The sequence below is a fragment of the Apodemus sylvaticus genome, chromosome 20 (genome assembly GCF_947179515.1).
Source record: "Apodemus sylvaticus chromosome 20, mApoSyl1.1, whole genome shotgun sequence".
NCBI classification, from domain to species: Eukaryota; Metazoa; Chordata; class Mammalia; order Rodentia; family Muridae; genus Apodemus; species Apodemus sylvaticus.
In genome coordinates this window covers 51724697-51747057 of record NC_067491.1, presented here as the reverse complement: position 1 = coordinate 51747057, position 22361 = coordinate 51724697, and the positions used below count along the sequence as shown (strand labels likewise).

The following is a 22361-nucleotide window of genomic DNA, read 5'->3' as shown; positions in this document are numbered from 1 at the left end:
ACTTATGGAAGGTAACAGTCTCTGTAGTGGTGGTGTTTAAATCAAAATATTGATCTACTCTGAAAAAAATTATTGAAGGTGTTCTATGTCCAACAGCATCAAATATACAATATTTTAATTATTTATATAAAAATTAACACATCCCTTTCAATGGCATGCAAATGTCCTTTTGTCCTTAACAAACAGTAAAATTATATATATATATATATATATATATATATATATATATAAAAGACTGTTTTGTGTCCCTAGGGCTTGAATCCCAAGCAAAAACTCAACCTTTCACCTCTGATTTCAGCATCCTTGTTATTTCAAAATAAATTTTTTTTTGATTTATGATCAGTAAATTGGCTTTGTATAGGTATTTTATAAGCCTACGTAGCCAGAATAGAATAAAAATTTCTTGGGCAAAAAGGATTGTAGGTGGAAATTTTTTCAAGAGGCAGTGTGGTAGGTGATACATGCTTTGAAGAAAAATTAATTCTGAGAAAAAGCATAGGAATTGTTAGGGTCACGGTGAAGGGTCTTGCTTTGCATAGAGTAGATGGAAAAGGCTCTTTGAGGTGGTGCTGGACATCCTAGTGAAAGTGAAAACCCTGGCCACAAGTTCATCTAAGGAAGACTGTGTGAGGCAGAGAAAATAAGTGTAGACTAGAGACAGGCTGTTCAAGGTGTTCAAGAAAGACCTAGTGGACTAGACAGGCCGGTATTCCTGTGAGCAGCAGGAAGAGGTCAGCGAGGGAACAGAGGCTGAGGAATCCATGACTCTAGTGAGATTTATAGAGTGAGATGGGGAAATCTCACTGAAGGACTGTAACACGGCCAGCCGGAGCAGGCCTGATGTGATTCTACCTTCATTTCAAAGGTCCCCACGGACTACCCAGAAAGGAACAAATACTGAAGCTGGGAAATTAGAACAGAGGTTATCAACGACTTACATGTGACACAACATTGGCTTGAACCAGAGACTAGCAAGAGGTCTATCTGCCTTCTGGCAGATAGCAGCATGTGTCCAATGCCCCAACTCACACAATGCTATGCTGTTTCATTGGGGGTTGTTTTGTTTTGCTTTTGTTGTTCTTGTTTTGTCATCTTGACACATTCTGGAGTCATTTGAAAAGAGAGGAATGCAACTGAGAAATGTCCCCAACCAATTAGCCTGTAGGAAAACCTGTAAGGCAGTGTCTTGCTTAGTGATTGATATAGAAGAGCCCAGGCCACTGTGGGTGATGTCACTCCTGGGCAGAGTGTATAGGGAAGCAAGCTGAGCAAGCCAGGAAGAGCAAACCAATAGGAGCTCTCCTCCATGGTCTCCGAATCAGCTCCTGCCTCCAGGTAACTGCCCTGTTTGAGTTCCTGTCCTGACTTCCTTCAGCAGCAGGCTGTACTGTAGAATTGGAAGCTAAAATAAACCCTGTCCTTTCTGAGTTGCTTTTGGTCATGGTGCTTGTTTGTTTGTTTGTTTGTTTGTATTTGTGTTCTTTCAGGTAGGCAACTGTCCCTTAAAAACAAGGTGGAAGACATTTTTTTATTTGTTAATATCAGTTTAAATTTCTAGTCCAATATGAAAAAGAAGGAGAAAGATAGGGAGACAATTGTTTTCTATTCCCAAATCTTATTTTCATGAGACATCAACATGTACAATGATGAAAAATAGTTGAAAAAAATCACACCTCTCAATTTTAAAGACTTTCATTTTTCCTATGAATTACGTTGTTTTGATGAGAATGTTCCAATGTATTTTGGAGGGGTGAGCTGAAGTCCTTTTTGGTCAAATGTGATTTGTTTGTTTTTATTGAAAAATAAATTCTTCTCTCATATACTTCCTCCCCACCACAGTTACCCCTCCCTCCACTCCTCCCAGATTTCCACACCTCCCTCTCTCCCGGATCTATTCTCCCTCCGTTTCTTCTTCAGGAAAGAGCAGGGCTCTGAGAGACAACAACCAAACACATTTAAACAGGATACAATAAGGCAAGGCAGGAAGAAGCCCTCATATTGAGGCTGGCTGGACAAGGCAACCCAGTAGGAGGAAAAGAGTGCGGAGACCACCAGGTAAAAGAATCAGAGACACAACTCCTATTGTTAGGAGTCCCACAAAAACACTCAGCTAACGGCCATGACATATGCAGAGAGCCTGGTGCATACCCAAGCAGGCCCTGTGATTTCCTCTCCAGTCTCTGTGAGCCCATTGGAGTCCTGTTTTGTTGATTCCATGGGCTATGTTCTCCTGGTGTCCTCCATCCCCTCTGACTCCTACAATCTTTTCTCCTCCTCTTCTGGGACTTCCCTGAGCTCTGAGGGGAGGGACCAGATAGAGACTTTCTCTCCACATAAACTCTGTGGTGGGTCTCTGCACCCTCTCCCATCTGCTGCAGGAGGAAGCCTCTCTGATGAACAGGGCACAAGGCACCAATCTACAAATAGAGCAGAATATCATTAGGAATCATCTCATTGGTTTAGTTTGGTTTTGGTTTTGGTTTTGCCGGCTGTGTTTCCTTTTACCCAATGTTTCTTGGCTTTCCAGACTCTGGTTATCCAAGCACTGCCAGTCACAGGCTCCCTTTCATTATGTGGGCCTCAAATTAAATTAGACATTAGTTGGCCAGGTCCGCAAGTTCTGCACCACTGTTGCCCCAGCACTTCTTGCAGGCATGACAATTGTAGGTTGAAGGTTTCATGGCTGGGCTGGTGCTTGCAGAGTACCAGTGTGCATTTCTAACTTCTTTATAAAAAAAGAAATCAGATGTCCGTAGGTGTATGGATTTGTCTGGGTCTTCAATTCGATTTTGTTGATCAATGTGTCTTTTTTCTTATACCAAAATCTTGTGGTTTTTATTATTACCACTCTGTAGTACAGCTTGATCAGGGATGGTGAGACCTTCTGCAGTTCTTTTATTGTTCAGGATTGTTTTAGCTACTCTGGGCTTTTTTATTTTTCCATATGAAGTTGAGAATTGTCCTTTCAAGGCCTGTAAAGAGTCGTGATAACGTTTTGTTGGAAATTGCTTTAAGCCTGTAGATTGTTTGTGGTAGAACTGCCATTGTGCAGTGTTAATCCTACTGATTTATGAACATGAGAAATCTTTCCATCTTCTCATACCTTCTTCAGTTTCTTTCTTCAAAGACTTGACGTTTTTAACCATACAAGCTTTCACTTTTATGGATAGAGTTAGCTCAAGATAGCTTATATTATTTGAGGCTATTGTGAAGGATATTATTTTCCTAATTTCTTTCTCAGTTACATATGAGAGTTTTTATATAGAAGAGCTATTTTTAATTAATCTTGTATCCAGCTACTTTGCTTGAAAGTGTTTATCGGCTGTAGGAGTTCCCTGGTTGAATTTTTAGCATCACTTAAGTATACTGTCATATCATCTACAAATAAAGATGCGTTGACTCCTTCCTTTCCTATTTGTCTCACCTTGATGTCAAGCGGCCTGTGGGTTGAGCAAAGGTGTCTGCCTGTGCCAGGATCTTGGGAGCAGCAATGAGGGAGGAGAAGGGAGGCCGGGATGGGAGGAGGGCAGTAGTAGTCTGTGGGATCCACAGGAAGTGTGGACAGGAAGAGGGGGACGCTGCACGTGGTGTTCTGTTGCAACACTAGGGACCAACCTGTGAATTGGGTCTGGGGGAAGAGAGATCGGGTCATTGGGTTTTATCATAAGTAATTAAACCCTGACTAAGACACATTCATTATGCAAGTGTGAGAGGGCTGTGTAATGAACTATGCCTGCACGAAATGGCACAATAGAGGATATTGAAGCTGACCCAGGAGGAGGATGTCACAGGGGAAACTGAAGCTGACCCAGGAGAATGATTTCCCCCGGGGGAATATGGATGGGTGACCATAGTGACAATGCAGGGACTGGAATGGAGGATATGTACACCCGTGTGTGTGTGTGTGTGTGTGTGTGTGTGTGTGTGTGTGTGTGTGTGTTCACATGGAGAGAGTTGAACAGAAGGCCCACAGGAGCTCATGATTTCACCCCGGGGGACTATGGATGGGTGACCACAGTGCAGGAACTGGAATGGAGGATATGTACACCGGTGTGTGTGTGTGTGTGTGTGTGTGTGTGTGTGTGTGTGTTCACATGGAAGAGAGTTGAACAGAAGGCCCACAGGGGCTCAAGGGCCGGTAAATCAATGAGTGGCAAGCAGATGGTTCTGTCTGGCCCATTTAGAATACTGCTGCTTAGAAGAGGAGCTACAGCAGCTCAGAAATGCAGAGACAATGAAAGGAAATCTTTTTGGTTTATTTCGTTCTTTGGTTTGTTTCAAGACAGACTTAAGAACTTGCCAAAGAGCCAAGACTGGCCTCAAACTCCTGACCTTCCTGCTTCAGCCCCCTAAAAGCTGAGATTACAGTGTGCACCACCATGCCTGCCTAAAAGAGGGCCTGACTGCTGTGCTCAGTGCTCACATCAAGTCCTGTAGACAAGGGGAGCTGCCAGTCGGCTTTACACAGATGAAAGCTTGCTTCACGGCCATAAGGCGACATGACTGACCTGCATGTTCTAAAATGTGTGTGTTCCGAATCTCACCCGGGGACCCAGGATCCTTCTCAGGGAAGCTATTTTATTGCATTGTGTTGTGTGTGTGTGTGTGTGTGTGTGTTCATACACACATCCAACTCACCCCCTAGCCCATGGAAGACAAAGATGAGGAGTCATATGCAAGTCATCTCTACATCTGCAATGTATTTTGCTACACGTGACGCCTGAATGGATGCATTAGTGGGTCAGCAAATGGGAAAGGCATAGGTGGGTAGGTAAAACTAGAGAAGGTAGCAATGAGGATACAAAAGTCTAGAAACCAGTGGGCGGAATTGACAGCCGAGGAAATAAAAATATTTAAAGGAACTGTAAATGCTGATTCCCTGCAGATGCGAACAAAGCAGGTCCCAGTTCTCTGGGCATGCTTCCTCCTGTGGAGTCTCTACTTCGCCTCTTCCCAGACCATTTACCCTGGAATCAAGGCGAGGATCACCCAGCGTGCACTAGACTACGGTGAGTCAAATGTCAGAAACAGCTATCCTGTAATAGTCTTGGAGTGGTCTTTCCACTTTGTAAGTCATAGCATTTAACAGATCTGAGGTCTACCTGCATAGAACTTAGGACCTCTGCTCGCTCCGGTCAGCCCTGCTCGCTCGGTCAGCCCCGCTCGCTCTAGTCAGCCCCGCTCGCTCCAGTTAACCTTACTCGCTCAGCCCCTGCTCACTCCAGCCCAAAGACTTTATTATTATAAATAAGTACACTGTAGCTGTCTTCAGACACACCAGAAGAGGGCGTCAGATCTCATTATAGATGATTGTGATAGCCACCATTTGATTGCTGGGATTTGAACTCAGGACCTTCGGAAGAACAGTCAGTGCTCCTAAACCCTGAGCCATCTCTCCAGCACTCTATCCTTTTTCTCAACGCCCAGCCTTGGGAAAGTAGGTTTGTTCATCTGCAAGAATGGTGATGAGCAGTTTATCTCTACAATGTAAGTGTTAGGAGAACGAAAGGAGCTCACGTGTGGAGGTGCATGACGGAGCCATGGAGATTAGAAGGCTCTGTAGTCTAGAATGCTCTCAGCATCTTCCATGCCAGGCTGTGAATGTGCTTCCTGGGCCTTGAGTAGAGAGGGTATCCCAAGGAGAAGCCTATGAAGAAGCTGATGTCATGTCACAGAAAGAGACTGCGATGTTAGGAGTCTCGTACCAGCAGAGGACTCGGGCCAAGTGTAAACTTAGGTCCACCTTTAGTCAAGTTTCCATCTCTGGGGCAAAATACCTGAATAAAACAGCTTTTAAGAGAGAAAAATAGAGAGATGCTTTGTCCCACAATTCCACAAGTGACAGCCCATGGTCATGTTGCTTAATAGGCAATTCTGTTGTTGAGTCTAAGCCTGTGATGAGGCACCCCATTCTGGCAGGGACTGTGCCAGTAGAGCAAATTTGGTTATCTCATGACAGTTGGGAAGCAGAAAGAGAGTTCCCAGATTCAGACAATCTATTTCCTCCAAAGACATTTCTTCAATGACTTCCTTCCTCTAATCTATTTCCTTAAATTCCCACCACTTCCCAATAACCCATTAAGTTACAAATCCATCAATGAATTAACCCTCTGGTGGAGTTAAAGCCCTCATAATCCAGGGCCACGTCTTAACCACATTGAGTGTTGAAGAAATATTTTTTTCTCTTTTTCCTTTTTGGTATAATTTATTTCAGTTTAGTTTTGAATACTGGGATTGGAGCCCAGGCCTTCATACAAGCAGAGCAAACACTCTATCAACTGGTCTATATCTCTAGCCTCTGGAGAGACCTTTAAAAAGTGTTTTATTACTGTATGTTAACTATATGTAATTAAATCGCATGTTTCACTGTGATATTTTCATACATGTATGTAATGTATTTTGATTGTATTCACGCCTTTGTTACCCTCCCTTCCTGCCTTTTCAATTTCACTAATTCCCTTCCCTTTCCTACCTATCCTTTTTGCGTGCGTGCGTGGGTGCGTGTCCCAATCAGGGTTGGTCTCAGAAGCATGGATACCTTATCAGTGACAATACCACAGATAAGAATGTGTCTCCGTCCCCCATCGACCATTAACAGTGTATAAACCCTCAGGGAAGGGCGGAGTTCTCTGAGTCCTCCCACTTCCATTCCAGCGGCGTGCCCACAGGCCCAATCAGTGCATCTCTTGTGTAGTCAATCACAGCTGCTATGAGTTCAAGAATATAAAAACTACTTCCTGTCCAGAAGTCAAAGCTCCACACCTCTTCCGGGTTCCTCCTCTAGCTCTTAGGTTTGTCTCCTTCTTTTGTGATATTCCCTGAGCATCAGAAGCAGGTGATAGAGACATCCTGTTTATGGATCTAGTTAGGAGTCCGAAGCCACTACTTACCACCTCAAAACAAGATTTTTCTGACGAAGGCTGACAGCAGCACTAATCGATGTGAATAGACATGCCTGTTTAGAAGGCCATTTGATAGGCGAGACATGTTCATTCAACACAACAACGCTTCCCCTAGGGCCTATGTCCTTCCTAGCCTTGGGCTTTTGATCAGGTTTACATTATGACATAGAAGCTACCCCTGTGGACCAAGTAGTTAGTCCAATCAGAAAGTTGTTGGCTACCCCATAACAGACTTGCCACTGATGGGCTCACCCCGCCTGACTGATTGGTATTGCTTTACCCAGGGTTCACAGTTGAGTAAAACTGTTGGCAATTCACCCCAGCAGTCTGTGAGGCGCCTTCTGGTGCGATGAGAACTAGCCAGGAGGGAGAAGGCTTCCAGCCAAGTTCTAGTGTGGTTTCTGGATGTCTTGATCAACACATTTCGTGTCTTCAGCAACAAGGTCTCTCTTTCTAGTTCTGTGAGCACTTACAAACATTAACAATCGTCAGTATGGTTTTGGCGAACTTGTGACCTCTCCAACCACACATGGGGAAATATTTCCAAACAGGTAGGTCTTACCCTACAACATATGCTTACAGTTCTGTTCCTCATGCCTCGAAGCCCTGCCTGATGACAGTCACTGGCTATGGGATCATGGGCAAGTCAGTGACTCATGCTGAGCCTGGGCTGGTTCCATGTGGAGGGGGGGGGTAATGCCTATACCACTGAATTGTTTTGAGAACTGAAGGAAATAACATATGTAGAGTATGAACAGTCTTGACACAATACAGGTCCTCCATACAAATTAACTATTATTATCCACCATAGCAATGGTATGCCTCCATATTTATACAGAACGCAATTTGCTGTGCTCGTTATTATTAGTAAAAGATTTACTTATGATATGTGAGTACACTATAGCTGTCTTCAGACACCAGAAGAGACATCAGATCCCATGACAGATGGTTACGAGCCACCATGTGTGTGCTGGGATTTGAACTCAGGACCTTCAGAAGAGCAGTCGGTGCTCTTAACCGCTGAGTCATCTCTCCAGCCCCCCAGAATGCTTATCAAAGTGGAGACAACAATAGGGATGCCCACCTCTCTGCTGTGTGAGGAAATGAGTGAGTTCACATGTACAAAGCACTGAGAACAAGACCTAGTAAACCGAAATGCCTAGTAAATATTGGTGACTGTCCCTTTCACGTATGTGACTAGATTTTTTTCCTGGTCACCCTCATTCCTATGTCACAGATGAGAACAGTGACTGACACAGAGGCCAAATCATACAAGCTGAGTGTGTGTCACAAGTGCATGAGAGTGTTGGGCTCGAGCCTAAGCTCTTCAATACTACCTTTGGTTCTTATCTTCCCCTCCTTTGTAGTATGTCCTTACATCCCCATATTACAACAGTATCCACAGCATTTTATAGGGTACTATCTCTTCCTCCTCTCCAGGGAAGATAGGCCAACTGGGATGAACTTAAAGGGAGAAAGGCAAGGTTAACGAATATTAACTTTTCAAATAACATCTATAATTTATTGTGTATGTGAACACACACACACACACACACACGTATGCAGGTACATGTGGCATGGTGCACATGAGGAGGTCAGAGGACAACTTGTAGTAGTGTGTTGTACTGTGAGGATTCTGGGGGTCAAACTCAAAGATCAATAGGTTTGGCTATTGTTAAAGAGAGTAAACTTCTTTATCTGCTGAGTTGTTTAGCCAGCCCTGGAAGTCACTTTTATCAGGCTCTTTTCACGCCACAAGCTCACAGCAAGGCGTTCTGTGATGCTTCCATGCAAAGAAATTAGTAAACAAAGCAGAAGCAGTGATTAGTTGCCTCTTCTGAGTCAGGAGGTCTTTTGGAGAATTTGTGCTTCCTTTCCAGTGAAAAAATGAAACTCTGTAAGCACTCAACCTGCTCACTGTCTTTTACTGGAATTGCAGTGGTTACCTAATGTCTTAGTCAGAGTTTCTATTCCTGCACAAACATCATGACCAAGAAGCAAGTTGGAGAGGAAAGGGTTTATTCAGCTTACACTTCCACATTGCTGTTCATCACAAAAGGAAGTCAGGACTGGAACTCAATCAGGTCAGGAAGCAGGAGCTGATGCAGAGGCCATGGAGGGATGTTTCTTACTGGCTTGCTGTCCCTGGCTTGCTCAGCCTACTATCTTATAGAACCCAAGAATACCAGCCCAGAGGTGGTACCACCCACAAGGGGCCCTCCCCCGTTGATCACTAATTAAGAAAATGCCCCACAGCTGGATTTCATGGAGGTACTTCCCCAACTGAAGCTCCTTTCTCTGTGATAACTCCAACCTGTGTCAAGTTGACACACAAAACCAGCCAGTACACCTAAGACCCATGAACCTTTTGCCAAAACATCTGAGTTCAAAGAATCCAAAAAGAAAGTAGAAAAATAACTATGAAATTAAAGTTGGCCACAACCCAGATTCTGGGCCAAATTGCTCAGAATTGGCTCCTAGCTCCCCAGAACCCATACTTTCTCAGGCAACAAATTAAATGTTCATGTCTCCAAGATGTGTCTGGTGATAACTGTAGCATCCTTTAAATACTATCTTTCATTTTTTCCATCACAACCTTGGGCATGCAATGAAAACTTCTCATGGTAGCCCTGTGGTCTCAGGCAAGCTCCTTCAGCTCTTGTAAGACTAGAGTTTCCATATGTGAAGCCAAGACTACAACACCTCTTTTGTAGGGGTGCTGCTTTCTTCTCTAATATCAGGTCTTTCTCAATGCTGCATCTGTAGGGTTAAAGATACTGCATTGCCGCCGTCTTCCTTATGATCGATCAACAAACACTTCCTCCATCCCTCACAGGTCTTCAAGTTGGAATGAAGATAATGGAGCAATTGGCAAAGGAAATCGTCATCCCAGATTTGAATGGCTCTGAGTCTCTTAAATTTCTGAAGATTGACTATGTAAAGTACAACTTCTCGAAGTAAGAGAGTGAAGTGGGTTGACTTATATCGCTACGAGCTCAAAACCGGTGGAGAAATCTGTGGCAGCCCTAACTTTTTTTTATCTTTTTTGTTGCTGTTGTTTTTCTGTTTCATCTAAGTTCTGACTTCTATTCCCAAGTTTGCCTCATAGTTTAATATAGCTAATACAGTTCCAACCATCCGATGTATATTTCATGTAGCTAAAGGGAAAGTCTCTTAGAAGCTCTGTTGATTTAACCTCAGCCACGTTAATTTTCTCATTGTTGAGGTTTTATCTGATGCTCTAAGCTAAGCACATTCCATCTTTACGACTTAGTCACATGTCCTGGATGTGTGGGGAAGGGGAAACGGATATTTCAATGACAACAGGGATCCAATAAGATTACAAAAGGAGGGGGAGGATATGTTTGCAAATTGAAATCAATCTTAAAGGGGAGAGGAGAACAGCTTTCCCATATAGTTATCTATCATTGTAATTTGCCATTTGCCACAAAGCTTTCTCAGTTGCCTTTTGCTCTAACACTTCCAGTAATAATCTCCCTGATGTCGGCGACATCCTTTTACAAAATCACAAGTTATCCTTGTTGCAAAAGAGATAGTACAAGGAAATTTCCTTGCCAAGTCCCTCACTGTTCAACCTGTGTTTATTGAGCAGCTACCTCACAAAGGGCTTTGTTCTAGACACGAGGAAAGTTATCGTGAATGCAGGTGTAAGTCCTTGCCCATGGCTTTCTGTTGAGTTGTATCCTTATATATATATATATATATATATATATATATATATATAAGGATAAACATTTAACTACAATGATAATGACACAGCAGAGATGTGCAGGGAGCTATATAATAAGTGCTGAGAGATGAGGAGAAATTGGTTGTTGGCATGTGTAGATACATCCATATAATTTTAAACCTGTGCTGTCCAAACAATAGACAGTGGTCATTCACCATTACTGGGCTTTCAAAAGGTGACTTGTGTAACAGAGAAGCTTCATTTTTATTTACTTAGTTTTACTTCATTTTAACTCAAAAAGCTGACTCTTACTCAACCATAATGGTACGTGCTTATAATTCCAGTACTATATAAACCAGGTGTGGTAGCACACACCTGTACTTGGGAGGGGGAGGCAGGAAGATCAGGAGTTCAAGATTATCCTTAGCTATGTTTTGAGGACAAAAGGGGGATACACAAGACACCAACAAAAGAATGTACAGACAAGTTCAGCATGCCGATTGTCTGGGAGAACACACATCAATACACGGTGAGGGTGGTCCTTCCCACTTCAGCTAACCGAGTCTAGAAACTTTCTAAAAGGCATGCCTAGAGGGTTGCCTCCCAGGTGATTCTAGAGCATATCAAATTGAAAGTCAACATTAACCATCACAGGATATATGGTCTTTGGACCCAGTAATCCCACTTCTCAGCTTCCTCCTTGGGAAAGTATAATCCACAAATAATATATATGTTTCCTGTGACTTGTGTATATGATGGAAACAGCCCAGAGAAGGATTTTGGAGTATTCTGTAGTAGTTATAAAGAATGGATTAGCTAGGTGTCACAGCTCACATCTTTAATACAGGCACTCAGGAAGCAGAGGCAGGCAGCTCTCTGTGAGTTTAAGGCCAGCCTGGTCTACATAGTTAGTTCCAAGACAGCCAGGGCTGCATAGAATCTGTCTCAGTTAGAGGAGGGGAGAGAAAGGGGAGAGAGAATGAGATAGACCTTATGTGTCAACTGAGCATGTTTCTAAAGCACACTAAGTTAATCTTGGCCATTCTCTTCTCACAGTGGGCCTGGGGTGTATGGGGGGACAGGTAGGAGAGCATGAATAGGAAAGGAAACAGCAGCTTCATTTATCAGCTAACAAATGTATGTTTAGACTTTTCCCAGTCTCAGTTCAGAGCAACCTTTCTCCTGCACAGCACCGAGGCATGGATAAAGTCATTTCAATGTCGTCTTTTCATCCTCCCTGTGAGGGCCACTTCTTTTTGAACCACTGACTGAAAGAAGATAAGCACCTTGCTTGAGGTTGTACAACTAGTACAATCCTTGAGTCCGGGTCAAGGGCTCACTGTGTAACATGTAGTGGCATGGCCCAGCCATTAGAAGGAGTCTGAAATCAGATTGCAGAGGGTTCTGGATCTGGTTCTACCACTTACAACTGACTTCATAGGCCTTTCTTATCTTCTCGTATCTGAACAGGAGCTTGCATATGCACCAGCATCCTACAGGGCTCCTGTGAGGGCCAAACTGAGCTGTGATGTATAGAGGTCGCCAAGCAGCCAGGCAGTTGGAGATCACCCAAATCATAGTAATGTGTCGTTGAGCATGTAGTTTCTATCTCCATGGATTACAGGCAAACCCACTGTCTTACAGGTTCCTAGAACGACCTGTTTGACAACTCAGGGAACCTTGCAGCTCTCCTCAGCAACTAGGCTAGGAAAAGTGCTTGCCATATAGGGGCACCGGGAAACAAGGTGAAAGGTGTGCTTTGTTGTTCCAGTGAGTGCAAGTCAGGGCTACAGGTCACACGTGTCAAACATCTGCCAGTGTATATGGCAGTCCCCAGAAAAAAAAACAAATACACAAATGCTTCATTAAAACAACGATGTTATCTCCTTTAAGAAGTGGTGAAACAGGTATTTCTTTTTAAATAAAAACACAATGGCAGTGTCGTACCTGTTTTTTGATTTTTTTAAGGAAATGCAAAGCGCTAGGGAGACCCCTTGGCAGGCAAGGGAACTTGCTACAAAAGCAGGAGAGCCTGATTCAAATCTCGAGCACCCACATCAAAAGCAAGCTGGACTCTGTAGAGCTGTATCGCAAGCACTGCCAGCACCAGAGAAAGGAGGACCACTGGCCTTCACTGGCCACCAGCCTGCCTTCAAGTCTCTTCTGTATCCCCCACTTCCACACCCTGGAACAACAAAACATGTGGACAGGGACCCATAAGGATAGAAACAACATGCTCAACTACACATTACTATGATTTGGGTGATCCCCAACTGCCCCGCCTCTTGGTGAGTTTACATCACAGCTCAGTTTGGCCCTCACAGGATCCCTGTAGGATGCTGGTACATGTCTAAGCTCCAGTTCAGATACGAGAAGATGCAAATAAGAAGGAGTGTGAGAGAACAGAACACCTGAGTCCTCCTCTGGCCTCAGCATGCACAAGCCATAAAATGCATGTGTGTAACGGTTTATTTATTATTATATGTAAGTACACTGTAGCTGTCTTCAGACACACCAGAAGAGGGCGTCAGATATCTCTACAGATGGTTGTGAGCCACCATGTGGTTGCTGGGACTTGAACTCGGGACCTTTGGAAGAGCAGTCAGTGCTCCTTGCTAAGAGGACTCATGGGGCTGCGGGCAGACACCCCAATAGACAGCTCAGGGAGCTCTACCTCTGTAGGGATTTGCAATCTCAGAGCAGCTCCAGTCTTTCCAATTTTGCCCGCCTTGTTGATGTCCGGAAGCGATGCCCTCACTTTCCCGTCTCTTGTTTTACAGCATAAAAATCAACTCATTTTCATTCCCAAACACCTCGCTGGCCTTTGTACCTGGGGTGGGAATCCGAGCACTGAGCAACCACGGCACTGCCAACATCAGCACCAACTGGGACGTCAAGGCTCCGCTTTTGTGAGTATCCCACTGACATCCACTAGGGTTGAGGGGGAAATGGAGATAACCCGCTGCTGTTTTCTGTGTGAGCTTCTTTCTCTGTACCCACACTTCCTCAAGAGCATTATCAGGTGACTGCTGGCTCAGAAAACCCCTGCTTTGAAGGGAGGTGGAGGAAAGGGGCCCTCTCCTAGGAGGAGAGCGACCAAGCATTTAAGATTTCCTAAGAAATCTTAGTCCCTGAACTAGGGAGGCAGAGCCAGGTAGATCTCTGTGTGTTCAAAGCTACCCTGGTCTACAAAGTGAGGATGGCCAGTAAGGACAGACAAAGTGAGAATCTATGTATATGTATACGTACATGTCTGTGTGATTTATATATTATATATATAATTTAATATATAAATAGTAAAAGTTTCCTAAGAACTAGAAGCTGGCTGAGAGAAAAATTCCTGAATATCCCACATTTTCGGTCCACTGACCTGCACCGGATGTTTAGTGCATTTCCCCATCTGCAGGGTCAGCTGATGGAAGCGGAGCTTCCTGTCTCACACGGAGGATGAAGGGTTGTAGTTAGCTTGAGCCGCACTCTTCTCCAACTGAAAGATCCCTGTGCCCTCAAACAGAAAAGGTTGAAGCCAGGCCTGGTGCCTCAGCGCCTGTAGTTCAAACCCTTGAGCGGCTGAGGCGAGAAAATTGCCGACAGCTTGGGCTGCATTCTGAGTTCTTGACCATCTGAGCTACAGAATGAGATCATGTTTGAGAGAGGAGAAAAAGAGAGGGGGAGGGGAAAGGGGTGAAAAAGGAAGGAGAAGTAACAGAAAGAAAGAAGCCATGGGGTTGGAGAGAGAGCTCAGTGGTTAAGAGCACTGGCTACTTTTGCAGAGAACCTGAGATCAGTTCCCAGCACCCACATTGGAAGGTTCACAACTGCCTATAACTCTTGTTCTGGGGGTTCTGGTACCCCCTTCTGACCTTCTTAGGCACGTGTGTGTGTGTGTGTGTGTGTGTGTGTGTGTGAGAGAGAGAGAGAGAGAGAGAGAGAGAGAGAGAGAAGGGGGGAGAGAGAGAGAGAGAGATTAAACTCAAAATATACCTACAAACCAACTTCTTTAGACAAGTCTTTGACCCAGTATAAAATTTGGTCTGTCTTGATTGGCACCCAAAATAACACATTCAACCGTTTTGCTAGGGTACTGTACAACCATTAATTGAGTGCCTGTATATCACTGTCCCAGTCTTAAGAGATTCTGGATAAATAGCATGCTTCCCCATACACAACAAAGATTCATACACGTCCTCATTTTTTGATGGTTTAACAGCCACGTGTTATGAAATTATTCTGTATAGGGCCCTCTGCAGAGTCTTGGGTAACATTCGCTCCACAGTCTCAAGGGCTCCCGGCATGCTAAGCGACCCTTGCCCTTGTACATCCCTCCTCGGTAAGGTGTTTACCCCTGGTGTTCCCTCTTGAAATGAATACTGTATGTGAAGGGTGCCCTGTCTTGTCTTAGCAACAGCAGCACCAGAGCGTCGGGGATGACATAAACACAGTGTCCCCAGCTGCCCGTTCCTACACTCACCACCTCGTTTATTCAGTAAGCATTCATTCGAGACACACGGTGCATTAGAAACCCTGATATGAGCACAGCGGTCTTTGTCCTTTAAGAGCTTAGAAGACCCTACGGCGCAGACTTGGGTAACCTTTCCCTTCCTCTCCAAACAGTCAAGACTCAGGAGCTGCCGATCTGTTCCTCTCTGGAATCTACTTTACCGGCGTAGTGGCCCTCACCCGTAATGACGTTGGTCAACCAGCTCTGGAACTCCAAGACTGCCACGTACAAGTGAGCCATGCCAGAGTCTCATTTTCCGGAAGCCTCAGGTGACTGACAGCAACCTAGTGGAGAGAGGCCACGCCCTGAGCCGGAGCTTCTAGCTGCCACTCAGAGAAGTTTCCCACGGGAGTCTGCCAGTCTCTGATGAGCTCCCTTTTTCCATTTTCCCCCTAGTGTACTCTATAACTCCTTTGCTGAGCCCATGGAGAAACCCATCCTAAGGAATTTAAATGAAATGGTGAGTGTTCAGAAGTTAGACGACCGCTGTCAAATGGTATCAGCAGGCTTATCATATTTTAATATTTTTTATCATAATGCTTATTGAGCACCAGCTGTATGCTAAGCACCGTGCAAGACACTTTAATTCATACTGTCTATGCAATTTAATAATTTCTCATGGTTCAAGCATTGTGGCAGGAGACACAGAAATGAATTCCCTTCTTCAAGTCTCCCCTCATAGGATGGACAAGCAGTTTGTTCCCAGTGCAGGCCTGGCTGGACTAGGAACTACTGAGAACAAAAGAAAGAAACAAATACTAGTAAATCTAGACGAAAACAAACCCAGGCTTGTAAAGCAATACCTGAACCAGGCTTGACTTTAATGCATGGTCACGTGACATGGGGGTTAAAGAATGGGAAATTTGTTTCTTTAGGGAACTGGGCCTTGAAATATAGGTAAGACTTTGGTGGGAGGGGAATGGGTAGTGGGATGGCAGGTATTTCCAGGAAATAATTAAGAACACATTTACAAGGCAGAATCAGTTAGGTTGCCTTCAAAAAACGCTCAATGTCCTGATTCCAGAACTCGGGGCTTGAAGGAGGGAAGGGTAGAACTGGCCACATGCTCTCTCTTTCCTCATCTTCTCACCATACCTACCCGGAATCCTTGTCTCATATTCTGGAGGGAATGAGGAGAGGGATAAAGGGAGGTGGAAAAGAACGATGGAGAAGGAGCCTGACACTTCCATGACCCCGGTGCTTGGCTCTGTGTCTGCTAGACGGCAGGTGTGTAATGATGAATGACGGGAATCAGCATGCAGTTCAGAGCATGAAGCAGCTTGCCCAGGGAGACTGTAGAGCTGGTCCAGGTGCCTGGGCGCGATGTGTCCTTCTCTCATGCCCAGCTGACAGGTGGAGACTGCCAGGGAATACGGTTCCTGAAAAAGAACTTGGAAATAGTGTTTTAAATGGAGTGTGGTCCTTTGGCCCCTTCTAGCATGCCAACGGATATGAATTAGGGGTTAGGAGTACAGCTCAGTTGGTGGGGTACTCGTAGAGCATGCACGAAGCCATGCATTTGGTCCCCAGTCCCACAGTGTGGTTGAGCATACCTGTAACTCCAACTCTTGGCAGGTAGAGGCAGGAGACTCAGAAGTTCAAGGCCATTTACGGATACATAGGAAGTTGGAAACTAGCCTGAGCCACATGAAATTCCAAACAGGACTGGGAATGTCTCCCAGTTGGGAAAGGGCTTGCCTGGTATGCATGAAGTCCTGGGTTGTCTCAGAAAAGGCAGCAACAGAGGTCCCGAGTACAGAGCGTGAGCTAGGCAGTCTCTGTGGACACCATCAGTTTTCCGAGCACCGTGAAGAGGTGAATCTAACGACCGTATCCATGTTGCAGTGAGAAGGCTGAGGTCAGAATAAAAGTAATCGCCAGTGGTTTCCACTCCTGGGCCTGGCTGCCCAGCCTTAGCTAAAAACCACCAGGCTGCATGAGCGTTGGTGAGCACAGGGCCGGCCCATCTGTGTTTCCAACTTAATAGTTTCTCTCTATAATACACTTACTGGCATCCACTCTTTCAGAAATACAAAACAAGACTGGGAATGCCTCCCAGTTGGTAAAGACCTTGCCTGGTATGCATGAAGTCCTGGATTTGATTCCTTAGCACCCCATAAACTAGATCTGGTGAGGCCCACCTATAATCCTAGCCCCTGGAAGGTCAAGGCAGAAATATTATAAGTTCAAGGTCATCTTAGACTACATAGCATATCTAAGAGGTCAACGTGGGCTACATGAAACCATGTCTCAAGGAAAGGAGAGGGAAAGGGGGCAAGAGAGGGTCTTTAACAGATCTCTGATCTTATGGTCTCTCGGTTAGCCCAGGAAAAAATGAAGGTTCCAATGTAAGCCTCTTCACTGAGATGCCGGTGCCATGGGAGGCTGAGGCACTCGGACAAGAAAGACATAGCCGGTGTGGGAGTGGATTCCTCTGGTGCGACGCCAAGAGTGTGGACAGAGCACATGCCATAACTCATCTCGAAAGAAAAGCCAAGCTCTTTTATGGAGTTAATTGGGTGTGGTTCCAGTTGCTATGAGATTTGACACACTGCCCCTCCCTGTGGAGGCTGAAAGCCAAGCGCATCAGCTAGCTTAAAGGAGAATGGTCATGGCCACAGGGATGCTGTCTCCCAAGCAGAAGGCTGGTTTTCAATATGGTAACGTGATTTTTTTTTTCAAACATTCTTTTGGTCCAGCTTTGTCCCATTGCCGTCAGCCAAGTGGAAGAATTCAATGCTAACATCAGCGCCCTGGAGGGTGAGTCTTAGAACTGACTTCCGGGTGGTTCTCCGCCTGGCTTCAAATCTTACCGAGGTCCTTTTCTCTAGGGACAAAATGCCAATTTGACGCTCACTCTTATTTTTTTTTTTTTCATTTCTGTCTGAAAATGAGAGTTCTGAGACTCCATATAGGATAATGGATAATCCCAGTCACCGCTCATGTAGTCCTTGGCAACTAACCAACTTCGATATGGGAACAGAAATTGGTTTATGGGGATACACTGGGGGGGGGGGGGGCTAGGGAGAAAAGCTCTCCCAGGCTCTAATCCAAACTATGGTGCTAAATCCAGCTTCTTGAGCAGGTCATCTGACTAGCCGTCCCTAACCCCTTCTGGGGCTGTCTTTAGTATGGATCAGGGTTAGGGTTAGGGTTAGGGTTAGGGTTAGGGTTAGAGATTAGGGTTAGGGTTAGAGTTAGGGGTTAGGGTTAGGGTTATGGTTAGGGTTAGGGATTAGAGTTAGGGGTTAGGGTTAGGGATTAGGGTTAGGGATTAGGGTTAGGCGTTAGGGTTAGGGTTAGGGGTTAGGGTTAGGGTTAGGGGTTAGGGTTAGGGTTAGAGTTAGGGGTTAAGGTTAGGGTTAGGGTTAGGGTTAGAGTTAGGGGTTAGTGTTAGGGTTAGAGTTAGGGATTAGGGTTAGGGTTAGGAGTTAGGGTTAGGGTTAGGGTTAGAGTTAGGGGTTAGGGTTAGGGTTAGAGTTAGGGATTAGGGTTAGGGTTAGTGGTTAGGGTTAGGGTTAGGGTTAGGGATTAGGGTTAGGGTTAGGGTTAGAGTTAGGAATTAGGGTTAGGGTTAGGGGTTAGGGTTAGGGTTAGGGTTAGGGTTAGAGTTAGGGGTTAGGTTTAGGGTTAGGGTTAGGGTCTCCCTCTCTCTGCCTCACCTCTTACTTCTTCCTTCTCTAACTGCCTCTGCCTCCTTCCTCACACCTTGGCTCTGCCCACACAGCCTACTCTATGGAGAAGAGCCTCCTCTCTCCCTCCCTTCATTCCTGGAGCAGACCTTTACTGAGCCCCCCAGGCCTACTGGGGTACTTTGCTGGTGTCTACAGACTTCCTACCCCTCTGCCTTCCATTGTTCTTTTCATTTCTCTTTTTCTAAGCACTCAGCTTAAGAGACCCTCCCTTCGACACCCCACAGCAAGGCCTCCTCTTGCATGCTCTTGTATCCATATCTCCCTTTGCCTGCCATCCATGTGCTCACTGACGGTGTACAGAGAGCTCTTAGAATCACCTGAACGCTGATATTGATGCTGGAGATACACAAAGTCTAGGAGACAGAAAACCCACCTTCATGGGACCTCGGGGAGGGAGCAGTAAACAAACAAGTAGATCCTGTATTAGGGAAATGAAAAATGATAAGATGAAAACGCAAGGGAAGGGCGGAAGAGGAGTGTCTGCTTTAGATAATGTGATTAGAAAATGCAGGTGACAGTAAAGGATGAACCCAAAGGAACTGGGGAGTGAGTTCCCCCCAATCTGGTTGTCTTGGTCCTTTTTCTGTGACTGTGATAGAATACCAGGGGCCTGGGTAGGTTTATAAACAATAGAAAGGTATTTGTCTCATGATTCTGGAGGCTGAAAAGTCTAAGATTAAGGAGTTACATCTGGTGGGGGTTTCTATGACTACTCACACTGTGACAGAAGGACAAGTGACTGCACACGGGATAGAAGAAATGAAGGCAAATTTGTAACAAGCCTACTCTATCCACTGTCTAGTCACAGACCATTCCAGAGGCCATTGTCCCATGGCCTAGTCATCTCTAAAAGTCCCACTTCCCAATACCCATTATATTGGTAATTAAAGTGTGGGTTAAATTTTAGAGGGATGTCCAAATCATAGCATACATGAAGAACAGTCAGGTAGAACAGATCATATGCTCAAAGTCCATGAAGCAGGAATGTGCTGAGTCCGTTGGAGAGACCATGAGACCATGATAGAACCTGAAGAAGGGCGTGGTTGAGGGGAGTTCAAAAATTAGTTTGTCAGAGAGGAGCCGAGCATAACTGTCCTGAGGTGCTCCACCCAACCACTGACTAAAACAGATCAGAGACCCACAGCCAAACATTCGATGGAGCTCATGAGTCTTGTGGAAGAGTTGGGGGAAGGATTGAGGGACCCCTGGGGCATAGGGACTCTACAAGAAGACTGATTAACCTGGACCCTTGGGCCCTACCAAAGTCTGAACAACCAACCAAAAAGAATACAAGGACTGGACCTAGGCCTTCCCCTGCACAGATGTGCAGCTTGGTCTTCATGTGGGTCCTCCAACATCTGGAGCAGGGGCTGTCCCTGACTGTGTTGCTTGCCTGTGGATCCTGTTGTCATAACTGGACTTCCTTATCTGTCTCAGCTGGAAAAGATGTGCCTGGTCCTGCAGTTACTTGATATGACAGGGTGGGTTGGTACACAGGGGACCACTACAGCCTTTTCAGAGGAGATGAGGAAGTGGTGATGGGAGGAGCTATGTGAGGGGGGACTATGTGATGGGAGGAGCTATGTGTAGTGATGGGAGGAGCTATGTGAGGGGGGACTAGGAGGAATTGGTCTGCGATTGGGATGTAAAGTGAGTAAAGAAATTAATGGAAAAATAAGTGGGTTTGTAGTTAGGGGAGGAGGTAGTTAGGTATCTGGGACACTATGAAGTCTAATTCTTAATTTGCGACAGTAACTCTGGGGTCCCGGATAATAATAGACAGGAAGGAGGAGTGAGGTGGCAGCAGAAAAACCACGTAACTCAGTAGAGCAATGATCCACTCACGTAAGGACTGCAGCTAGCCTACCAGAGTAACAGAGAGAGAAGATGTGTTCCTAATCCGGACATACCTCTCAAGTAGACAACAGTAATGGCCAACAGACCAAATGTGTGTTAAGAGAGTATTCGAGAATGACCTCAGGTCACCCTGAGCCAGAAGAAAACTTTGTGGTTCAATCATCAGGTCAGCGTCAGAAACCTTCTTCCTGTACTGGGTCATAATTTCCTGGTCATGTGCCTGTTGCCTCCTCCTCCAGACTCTGAGTTCCTAGGGGCCAGGAGCTTTGCTCTAACATCAGGCACAGGCCAATAAATACTGAATGGATGAAGGAATGAAAGGAAATGGGCAGTGAGACAGAGGATGGATAGAGAGGATGTGAGTGGGTCAGAAGGAAGGGCAGGGAAAGACAGAGCTATGCCTTCCTCCCCAAACCTCAATGCCTTTACTATAAGGAATCCCTACCCCTATCCCCTCCCAGAGGAGTGATGGGATCTGTTGTAGATGCCAATCTAAACTAGGCACTTTAAGAACATTTCAAAAGCTATCCTTAGTGCTGGAGACTGAGAACTCTGGTCGTTCTTGCAGAGATCTCAGGTTCTGTTCTCGGCATCCACATCTGGTAGCATGTAACCACCTGTAAATCCAGTTCAGGAATTCAGACGGCCTCTTCCTGCCTTTGTGTGTCACTCCTGTACACACATGATACACCCACAGACAAGCAGGCACTTACGTACACATGAATAAAGGCAAAGCGTACAGAATGGAAAGGCCACAGTGACACAGGATAGCACTGTGTTTTACTAACTTGGCAAGTCACTTCACCTCCTCCCGCTTCTCATCCTCATCTATGGCACAAGCCAAATATGATATGAAAGAGATATTCATTCATGATGTTCTGGTGATCCTTGAGTACCTTCCTCTAGATCCCAAAAGGAGTCTTCAGACCACAGAGCCCAGACTACACAGCAAAGCTGTTCTCCCAAGCCAAATCGTAGCCCATGTGCTGCAATGACATCGTCTCAGGCATGAAATCTTTCCTCCCAGGGACTCAGCTCCCTGCTGTGCATGATCAATATTGTCCATCCAATGCCAGAGGAAGACTCTCTGATGGTTACTGGACAAGGCACTGATCTATGATTACATCTAAATATCATTGAGAGTCATTTTATTGCTACTATTTTTTTAGACCAGTAATGTTTGGTTTTGCCCTAGGTTTCTGGGCTACATAATCTCTGGTTCTTGGTTTCTCAAGCAATGTCAGGTATTGGTTCTGACTCCTTGAGTGGTCCCTAAGTCAAATCAGACATTGCTTGGCTACTGCCACAAGTTCTATGCTACCATTGCCCTAGCATGTTTTGTAAGCAGGGCAAAATATAGGTCAGAAGTTTTGTGGCCAGGTTGGTGTTTGGGTCTTTCTTTTGGTAGCCTGTGAAGTTTCTTCCTGTACCATATAGAATGTACATGAAGGTTCCATGTAGGCACAGCTCGATGTCTCCATGTTCAATGAGTTGTGTGGGCGTTGCCCTCAGCCCTGTATCCCATCATTGTCTTAGGAACAGACTGGGTAGATTGGGGTTTCTATGGAACCCCCTTGGCCAACAATTCAACTGAATGCAACCCAGCCCCATGAGTGGAAGCCTCATTTAGTGACAAGTTGGCCACTTGAGTCTCTGCAGCCCAGTCATTAGGATCACCCTCACATGTTTTAGGGAGTTTCTAATGCACTAGTTTT

The 22361-nt window shown here is 45.3% G+C and overlaps 1 protein-coding gene across 1 annotated transcript in view; it reads left to right on the top strand.

Moving 5' to 3' along the window:
* The first annotated feature begins 4885 nt into the window (after nt 1-4885).
* Bpifc (BPI fold containing family C) overlaps nt 4886-22361 on the top strand; it is a 44561-nt gene continuing 27085 nt past the window's right edge. Inside the window, exons 1-6 of the mRNA XM_052165060.1 lie at nt 4886-5009; nt 9739-9859; nt 13374-13502; nt 15208-15363; nt 15491-15554; nt 17794-17854. Of these exons, the coding sequence (XP_052021020.1) occupies nt 4886-5009; nt 9739-9859; nt 13374-13502; nt 15208-15363; nt 15491-15554; nt 17794-17854 (655 nt within the window). The remainder of the gene's footprint in view (nt 5010-9738; nt 9860-13373; nt 13503-15207; nt 15364-15490; nt 15555-17793; nt 17855-22361) is intronic.